The sequence below is a fragment of the Anarrhichthys ocellatus genome, unplaced genomic scaffold (genome assembly GCF_004355925.1).
Source record: "Anarrhichthys ocellatus isolate YVR2014 unplaced genomic scaffold, GSC_Weel_1.0 scaffold7, whole genome shotgun sequence".
NCBI lineage: Eukaryota > Metazoa > Chordata > Actinopteri > Perciformes > Anarhichadidae > Anarrhichthys > Anarrhichthys ocellatus.
In genome coordinates this window covers 8,569,635-8,579,567 of record NW_022280037.1, presented here as the reverse complement: position 1 = coordinate 8,579,567, position 9,933 = coordinate 8,569,635, and the positions used below count along the sequence as shown (strand labels likewise).

General features: G+C 42.4%; 1 protein-coding gene across 2 annotated transcripts in view; it reads left to right on the top strand.

Annotated features, from left to right (window-relative positions):
• The window catches only part of LOC116383880 (single-stranded DNA-binding protein 3), a 30,566-nt gene that overhangs the window by 3,184 nt on the left and 17,449 nt on the right, over positions 1-9,933 (top strand). For both annotated transcript variants that reach the window (XM_031848055.1, XM_031848054.1), the window contains exons 2-4: positions 3,304-3,376; positions 4,007-4,068; positions 8,984-9,068. In XM_031848055.1, the coding sequence (XP_031703915.1) occupies positions 3,304-3,376; positions 4,007-4,068; positions 8,984-9,068 (220 nt within the window). The remainder of the gene's footprint in view (positions 1-3,303; positions 3,377-4,006; positions 4,069-8,983; positions 9,069-9,933) is intronic.

Genomic DNA, 9,933 nt, shown 5'->3' with positions numbered 1-9,933 from the left:
TGTGTGTGTGTGTGTGTGTGTGTGTGTGTGTGTGTGTGGGGCGCACAATACTAGACTGACCTGCAAGTGGCAGCGACTTACACTCTACACCAGCGGTCACACAGAGCTTTGTGACCTACAAATTGCCAGGAGCCTCAGAAAGTGGTCAGATTCCCTTGGCTAAAGTGTGTGTGTGTGTGTGTGTGTGTGTGTGTGTGTGTGTGTGTGTGTGTGTGTGTGTGTGTGTGTGTTTGCAGAACTGCTGTCTTTAGCCTCTCAACAGCTTCATTTGTACAACAAGCGATGTGTCCCACTGTCTGTGTTGAATTAAGCAAGTCGATGCAGCCAGGATGTTCTGCTGCGGTTAGATATTGTTGTTATGTTGTGCAGTATATGGTAGATGCATTTAGAGTTGAATAATATTATTATTAACCAGTGTAAATCACTCTGGGCAGTGTAGACTTCAGGCCACGTCTGCTTTGTTTGTTTGTTCCTCTGGATGTCTGCCCGCTCATTTAGGGTTCCTTATCTTGGTGGCGATCTGCGAGAGGGGAACACCCTCAGTTATTTACTACCTCCCGAGCAGGACGGCCCGCTATACACAGACAGAGACTCGCGTTGTAACTACTATCACTTTTACACAGGCTGGGCTACTAAATGCACATTCAACCTGCGATTGACCTGTTCATAGCAGAAGACTGGTGTCACACTGAACTCTGTGGTCAGCACTGTGGGTCCGTATAAACATTAGAATCACATAAATACCAAGCAAAGTCGATGCTCTGAATCTCTTGCACTTAAACTTTTTAAGCAATTCAAATGTCAACTTTAAAATGATATATTCCGATCCATAATGTACCACAAAATCTGATTCAACAAATCTCTGCTCAGTGCCGGTTAGGAGGATGTTTATGATTCCCGGTCAGATGCTGCGTCGACCCATTCAACCGCCGTGTCTGAGAAGGTGTGAACTGTATAATGAGCGGCATTATTTAGTCCAGGGTGGTTATTTCAATGCCTAACTAGCCGTGCTATACACACACAGGTAGGAAAGCCGGATGTAAACAAGTCCATCCGTAGCTCTGAATTAAAAAACGTTAATAAACAACATTTACTACTAGCGTGTACTCATTAGTATGTGGCGTGCAGATTGCTTTTGACATTCAAGCAGAACTGATCATGTGTCGCGCTCAAATAATAACTTTGTTCTTTGGGATTTTAGATATTTTTGCTTCGTTAAAGACAAATTTGATCACACCGTTCTTGAGGAGCGTGTATGTAAATCGGCCAGCTGCCGCCCCGCCTCCTGTGATGTCGTTCAGAAAATGTCTACTGACCATCGGCTCCGTGCTACAGTTATTGTCTATTTGCCTATTCATATCTTCTTCTTTTTTGCGGACTACGTTTTCATACCAATAATGCATATTTGAAACACATTTGCATACTATGAGTAGTAAGAACTGGTCTGACACGTATCACATCTCCATCATTAACGCACCACAGCAGATGTAACATGTGAGTCAAGGCATTTAGCAGAAGTGGTATCTAAATCATCGTGTTCTTGATGTGAAAATGTATTTTTATCATAGGGACACACTCATTTGTTGACTATTAACTAGATGCACCAATACCATATAGCATTGCATTTAAAGCTTAACCACATATATATACAATGCAATTCGTAAACAATATTATTTTCATTATTTATTAAACAATTCAGCTTGTTATATTTTAGACCAGCGGGTTTCACCCTGTCGCTAAGCGTCTTGGATCGGTTCAGCTCGATTTGAATCAACTCGCCTCACTTTTGGTACCAGCTCCTTTCTCTATATTTCCTTATCCGCTGCGACTAGTACCTCCTCAGCGTAGGTGGAATTTTTAGCTAGCGTCTTTAGCGACGTCATCAAGCTACACTCGTGGAATCCTTTCACGAGAGCCTATCAAACCTTTTATTGTCCAACTATATATCTTATGTCTTAAAAGGCTTAAATGCTTAAATAGACATCTCCTTCACCCCGCCATTCAACAACAGTTTAAGGAAAGAAAGCATTGGAAGAGCAAATAGGCTGTCACTGTTTTTAACAACAAACTGCACAACATTATTATCCCACGCCATGTTTCATTGATCAGCTCATTGGCTAATGACGGGGAATATGACACTGAGCTACTGTCCTTCTCATTAGGACCTTATTGGCCTGTCAGAGGCCTGTCTGCTCTGGGCACACAGAGCACTGTCATATCCACGCTGCCGCTCGATTGATGGTCCATTAACAGCCTATTAAACACAACTAAGTGAAGGCGTTGGGAGTACAATGTTGGGCCAATGGGGGTTTCCCACTCCACAGCATGACTCTTGTGTCCGTTAATAGACCCTGGTGGATTGCCGTTATCAAGTGTGGCCGGTTATAATAAAAAAGTCACGGCGAGAGCTTTAGAAATATTGTTGATATTAGTGGGAATGCCTTTCGTGCGAAGCTGTGTTTTGCGTGTGTTTTTAAGCTGCAGTTGTGATTTAAAGACGTTGGATGCTCAGGCTTGTTGAGATGCACGTGGGCAGTAGCGGCAGAAGTATACAGACCACAGACGGGCTGCTGACACGACGAGGTCATTTTTCCAAAACCCAGGAACCTTTTTTAGAGGGACTCTGGTGACTCACCTGCATTTCAGCCAGAGAAACTTGGAGCCAGCTTTAGCTCTACCGCCCCAAAAATCCTTCTTCTGTGGTACTGAAGGTTGCTGATTGGTTCAACGCAGCCCTCCAGACAACAGCGGCTTGTCTACATTCATACTGCAAGCAAACACTGGCGGTTTTCTAGCGTTAACGTGAGGACTCGGGGTGGGAAGCTCTTTAATGTCATCAATGTTCAAACTACACACATGCAGCCGACTTCTTATTCATTGAGAAGAAACTCAATGGAGCAGTCGCTGCATGTGTCTGTTCCAGCATCCATTCAAACGACAAAGTCTCACAAAAAATGATGTAATTTAGTTATTTCAAGCACAACCACGAAGCCACATTAATCCATTCTTGTTCTGTTAATACCCAACGTTAACAGTTTTTGAGATGAGGTAAAGATGCAAACACAAATTGAGTAAATAACGTGAAGCCCCAGGAACAGTTCTCGACCAATAGCTCAAGTTCTAATAGATTATTTGATTATTTGGTTATTGCTGGTGTGCTTTTGGTTGTGAATGAAGCGGGCCGCACAAAGGAATCTAATCGTAGCTGTGAAATAGAGAGCATTAAGTGCAAATAGGAAGAGTCTTGAGCGTTAAGGAGGCTAAATTTGGTCACTAACAGTTTTGTTTCCCTTTCTGTTACAGGTTAGCGTTATACGTGTATGAGTACCTGCTACATGTGGGAGCACAGAAGTCCGCACAGACCTTCCTGTCTGAGGTAAGGTGACATCAGTCTATAAACTATTGTTTATGCCTTATTTTTATGAAAATTGCTTATCTAGAGCGAAGGACAAGAGATAAAGAATTGATGAAAAAATCTCCAGCGAAGAAATCCAGCACACGTGATGACTTCTGAATGTAAAACAGCTTACCTCATTAGTAGCTATAACTCCAGCCTTACTGAATGTTTACCACAACGTGTGTCGTCAGTGTCAACATGATTACAGACCGTAAGGTGTTTCATCCATTTTTCAAAAGGAAACCCTATAAAGATACAGATCATGCTCCCTGTCTGCAACAACAACAACAACAACGCATGCAGTGGATGCTCGTTGACATCTGTGGACATTTTAGTGTTTGTATGCATTGCCTCCTAAGAGACAGGCTAACAATGAATGAGTAAACGAATCCAAAACACATTTAACGGGTAGAAAGGGAAACAGAACAGAACAGAGGGAAGAGATTCAGGAAGATGGAGATCGACAGAGCCAGAAAGATGTCTATCTTCACGTCCGGGGCCATTGACAGTTTGAGACTGACTGACTGATTATATGTTCTTAACCTCCGGACCTGCAGACATAATCATCTCTCTAGTGGCCGCAAGTGACTCTTTTCCCTTCTCCTCCAGATTCGATGGGAGAAGAATATTACATTAGGGGAGCCTCCTGGATTCCTCCACTCGTGGTGGTGGTAAGCATCACTTTCCTCTGTTCTCCTCTTGTTTGTGAGCACAGTAACTATCCATGTCATGTGCTTGTCAACAGGTTTTTAAAGTACATGTCTTTAAAGCTACAGTTGGTAACTTTAAGGAAAACAACTTTTTGTCATATTTGCTCAACACGTCGCATTATTGTGACGGTAGTACATGAGATATAATCTGTGAAAAAAATCACAGGTACCTCTGACTCAAGGTACGTAAGATTTCACCGTGCCCGAAGAAAAACAACCGATCGGAGTCACGGAGTGTCTTAACGCAGCTGTCAATCACTGCCTGTGAAGTCCGGTCAAACTGTCAAACCAGATCAAATATGAATCAAGATCATTTTTTTATTGCCCATTTCTCACCTGAAATGGTTTCAGAAACATATTTTTGTGTACTGTTGAGCTTTAAATATAGACGGTTTGCTCCGGTCGGTGGGCGGCGCTTGTTCATGTTGTCTTGACTGTTTTCAACATGGCGGCCGGGTCACAAACTTTCTCATTTAGCAGGTAAAAGGTAACTGAAAACATTTGAGGTGAGAAATAAGCAATACAGTCACACAATTTTGATTTGATCAGCACAGCTTTGATCACTTTCAGGAGCAGTGATTGACAGCTGCGTTAGAGACTCCTCAGCTCCGATTGGTTGTTTTTCTTCTTCTTTCTTCGCATCGATCAGGAGCACAATAATCTGTCTCATGCACTACTGTCAGCATATAGAGACAGCTTCAGAAAATATGACAATTTAGTTTTTTCTTCATGGAGTTGCCAACTGTAGCTTTAAGCGGTGTATCCCCCCCCCCCCCCCTCACATGTCTCTTGGGTCCATCCCAGCCCTCCATTATTACTAACTTTTATATGCACAAACAGTAGCTTCACTTGAACATCCATGTTCTAAAGCTCGTGGAAGAGCCATAATTCAGTTGTGACTACATTAAGCTCATATTTAATACAAACATTCAGGTATTTGTGTAACTGTAAATGACCACATTTTGATTTGTTTGATGGTACTGTTCCTGCGTCATGATTAAACATGACTTCCATAGGTGGGAGGTCTAGCAGAGTCTCAGCCTTGGGGTTGACCAGACTCAGCGAGGGCGTGACCCCCCCCTCCCCGTAGTCTCCCCGCCTCCAGTTCTCCATCCTTCACCCGCGTTCCTGAAACAATAGATCCAGATGGTTAGGGAATGGACCCCCCCCATAGTCCCCGCCCCCTCCTCACCCGCTCGTCACCCTTTGTGTGCCCTCCACCTCCTACTTTTCTCCTTTGTTCATGTCGGAGAGGGATTCTTAGCAGATTAACCCGTTGCATTCCATCTTTCTTTGTGTCAACACCCCCCCCCCCCCCCCCCCCTTTCGTGTCATTTCGGCCCCAGGTTAAGGTTTGACCCGTAGGGTTTGGGTCGTCACCTTAACCACCGGTCAGCAGTTTCACTTGTTTTTGGACGTCACCTGTAGTCCACAGTCGCTCTGTTTCCAAGAAATCCGGATGAGGCGAGGAGATCACATAACACCTTTACAGCCACTATAAATACACGTTCTACTGTAAAGTCCACGTTGACATGGAACCCTTTCAGAGGGTTCTCCCAACGCCCGACATAAAGGGTTCTACCTGGAATCACCTGTAAAAGGTTCCACCCAGAACTCCTGTGAGAGCTTCTACAGAGAACCCTTATGTGGTCTAATGGTTCCACCTATAACCTTTCCACTTTCTACGGGTGCTTATAAGAGGGATCCTGTGAGGATCTTTTAACAAACCCGCTTTCAACAATCCTTCAAGAACTCTTTTTTTCTAAAATCGGTTCCTTGAATAAAATGGGTTCTTAGTAGAACCCTTAGTTTTACGACGAAACCTTCAAAACTGTCAACAAAGAAGAGACCAAAACCAACAACGTGTTGTCGCCTCTTACAGTACCTTCCACCCTCCCGATGCTTTCTTTGGCACTCCGAGCTCATTTTATTCCGACTAGCGAGGTTTTTCCGGCATTATGGATTGACTCAAAATGAACTACTGTGCTCATGTTCATCATTATGAAAAAAAAAAAAAACATGTCACCCAGTGCAACAATGCGGCTCATTTATGTGTTATATTAGTTTTTGGGCAACAATGGAGATCTGTGTCACAGAGGAATGAGGCTTCAGCTACACAGACAATTACTGTTAGTCGGATCAATTGTTAGATTCGGTCTTTTCAGGGGATTTGTTGATAATAAGATGATATAGTTCATCGCCAGCCTTATCTTTTAAATCGATAAAGATAAACTGACTACTTAAGGCTTAACAACTAAACCACCGTACATCTACTTTTAAAGTGCGATTTAAAAAAACGGCAGGCAGAACTTGAATACGTTATGCTTGTGTATCACATAGTCCTCGCCACTCTCTTCTAAAGTTCATCATGGGACATACCAATGATAATTGTTTATTATGGGATAATATATTGATCTTTCCACTTGCTCCTTCTTCAGGAAGATAAAAGCGCAGCGACCAGAACTGCCACCGGGTTCAGATAGCTCCATTGTGCTGCTGAAGGCCACTGTACTGAAATTAGTATTGTACATATTACAATGAAGCAAATATTTAAGAACCTTTTTGGATGTAGAATTACAGACTTGTAAATAGTCTTCTAGTGTAACTTTTCCCCTCGGGGGGGGTGGCTCTGCTGAGTCAGAAGAATGAACGTCAGGCTTATAAAGCACCATCAGCAATATGAGACCAAGGACATTTTGTAATAAAAAGGAAATTAAGGAACGGAATAATAATTTGAAACCATAAAAGCCTGGCTAAATCCTAAGAGCATCTATCTATCTATCTATCTATCTATCTATCTATCTATCTATCTATCTATCTATCTATCTATCTATCTATCTATCTATCTATCTATCTATCTATCTATCTATCTATCTATCTATCTATTTATTTGTTTTTTACACATACAAAATATAATAAAATATATATTTGTTGTTTTTTTTATCTGTGGGCAAACCAGTCTCTTCTTCTTCTCTCCTTGTTTAGGCTTGTATTAAAAGCAGATAATGAGGTTTGAATCGAGTAGCCTATAAGCATTTCTCCCCGTTGATGTGTCCTTGAGCATCACACTGACATCCTTATCATCTGTAGCTCAACCATGCACTCTGTCCTTATTTTGGTACGAGGAAGTTTTGCGGATACGTCAATGTAATCAAAATATTATAAATTCCTCTTAAATGTGCTCGAACGACTCACAATGGCGCTCAAGATGAGGGCTCAAGTGGGCCTTCCAAATATGACTGTCTATTGAAGTGCAGAGGTGTATGAAGAAGTCCAGATGTTTGGGAGTCGACATCCCCCGTGTGTGTCGCAGATTGCCAGGACATGTGAAGTGGCTGCCTGATTAGTCCTCGCGTTAGCCATGTTGCCGTTTCACTCGGTTTATAGCACTTCCACTAAATCAATGCACAGAGACTGATTCAATTACGGCCTCTTAGACAGGTAGCGCGCGCACACACACACACACACACACACAGTAAGCTTTGTGGCTGGCTGTGTGTGTTTGTGAATTTCCACTTGCAGTGAGACAAAAGCTGTCATGGAATCAGTTTATGTATAAAATACCTTCACAATGAGGCCATTTACCAGCCGTCTTATATTTTATTATTATCTTTGGTACCGTGGCATCTCTGTCTCAACCAATACTGCAAAAACATGATAGCCTTTGCACCGATCCTGGCTGTAAGCTACAGCTTTCAATCTGTTGATTAGAGACACCCCCCCCCCCATAACTTCAGTGAAACTTCACCCCCAGGTCTAAGCCTAAGTCCACCCACTGCATAATAAAAAACAAATAGAGAAGCCAAAAAAAAGTGGGCAAGGGGCTGAGTGATGAAATCTCACGAAAGCTTCCACGCAGAGTCGACAAACCTGAACGCTACAGCAGTTTGGGAAACAGCGATGTGGCACGGGTCGCTAAATTTGAGGAATTTATTGTTCATCAGACCACAAATGAGACGAGATGAGCCCCTCCGCCTCACGCCCCGCCACTTGGAGAGTACCGTCAACTCAAATTCAGCCAGCGCGGACCCCAACGCCTCCGCCTCCGGAGCTGTGACTGTACTGCTACACAGTGGTCACAAAAATAAGTTTCAAAAAAACGAGAGGCGAGAAGGACGTTAACATTCTTTAATTTGGTGATTTGTCCCCAACTCTGTCTCAGAATTGGCTTTGCAAGATTACGGCTGATTTTAAAACAGTAGATGGTGTTTCAGCCATTTAAATACAGATTTTTATAAATGTAATAAGAAATATCAACAGTAACACAAGCATTGATGCGTTTGGTTAAAGTACGTTTATTTTATTTTATTTAGTTTATCGCTTAAAGAAAAACATACCCCCCCTTTTCTTACTTCATTTGTCTTCTGTTGTTTTTCATCACCAATAAAATGAAGCGTTGTAATGTCATATTCTACATTTGTAATGGTGCCATAGGTTTGGGTTACTTGTGGGATGGGATTTTGTTAAATTCCTTTAAACTGTATTTCATAACCTAAAAATCTAATGAAATATACGTTGAAAGAAACGGGGGTATTTTAGGTTATTGAGCTTAGCTGTACATGTATGCTTTAGTGTAACAGTTCAAGTTTAGGGTAAAGAAATGGATGTAGTCAATGAGAGGTCCATGCAAGTATGATAGTGTGTGTGTGTGTGTGTGTGTGTGTGTGTTTGAGCAAGTGAGCGAGTGTCTGATTGAGAGGGACACACTGGCATTGTGTCCCTCTTGATGCTCAAGTACGTAAGAGGCAGTTTAAGAGCGCTAGGGAGATAGTGAGAGTGTATGAATGGCTTATGAATAGCTATTATACATTTGCTTGTATTGCTCTGTATGGTAACCTTTAACCTCTCCTCCACCCCCCCTCCCTTTTTATTTCAGTGTATTCTGGGATTTGTATTGTGCGGCTCCAGACCGAAGGGAGACATGCGAGCACTCCAGTGAGGCGAAGGCCTTCCATGACTATGTAAGTGACAAACCATTTATTTTTCACTGTGGAATCAGTTTCTTTACATATGCAAACACTGTATATATTCTTATAGATACATATTTAAGGGTAGTGTGTGAGGGTAGTGTGTGAGGGTAGTGTGCACCGTTACCGGGAGTATCGTCATCAGCTGGACTTAAAACATGTTTCTCAAACAACTACAAATACCAGCTGACTACAAACTAATTTAACGACGCCAATAATGCTATTGGCATACAAATTGTAATTGATACCACATATTTGTATCGTATATACATATGTGTGTAAGCAGGGAGTAGGGCTGTAACTACGGTTGTTTACTTTATCGATCAATCTACAGATTGTTTTACAGATTAGTCGATTGTTTGGTGGATAAATTGTTGTTGATATTTGACTTGACTGGAGTGAGAAAACCATAATTCTTGTCATTTTTATTCACAGTTGTAGCCTTTAATAATAGCGTAAAGGTCTGTTTACAGGTTGTTTTTTTCCTTTTTAAATATGTGCGCGTCCTTGAGGAATAATTCGAAACCTTGAAGGAGAAATTCCTCTTTCCCAGCGTCTTGCTGCCCTCTGAGCTCAGAGTCGAGGGTCGGCTATGAAATGTCCTCTCTTCAGCGGGATGGCCACGCGCTGTCACAGGTGCTCGGGTCCAGGTCTCCTGCAGAAGAAGTCCAGCTATTAACAGCTCCTCCACGCTGCCGAGTAATAATGCAAATACGTGTTTCTCCACCACGAGGGGAAACTGTAACTGTATCTACTCGTCTGTAAATGGCATGCGTCGTGATTGACACTGTGCGTCTGTCTTCGGCCTGTCCTGTGTGTGTGTGTGTGTGTGTGTGTGTGTGTGTGTGTGTGTGTGTGT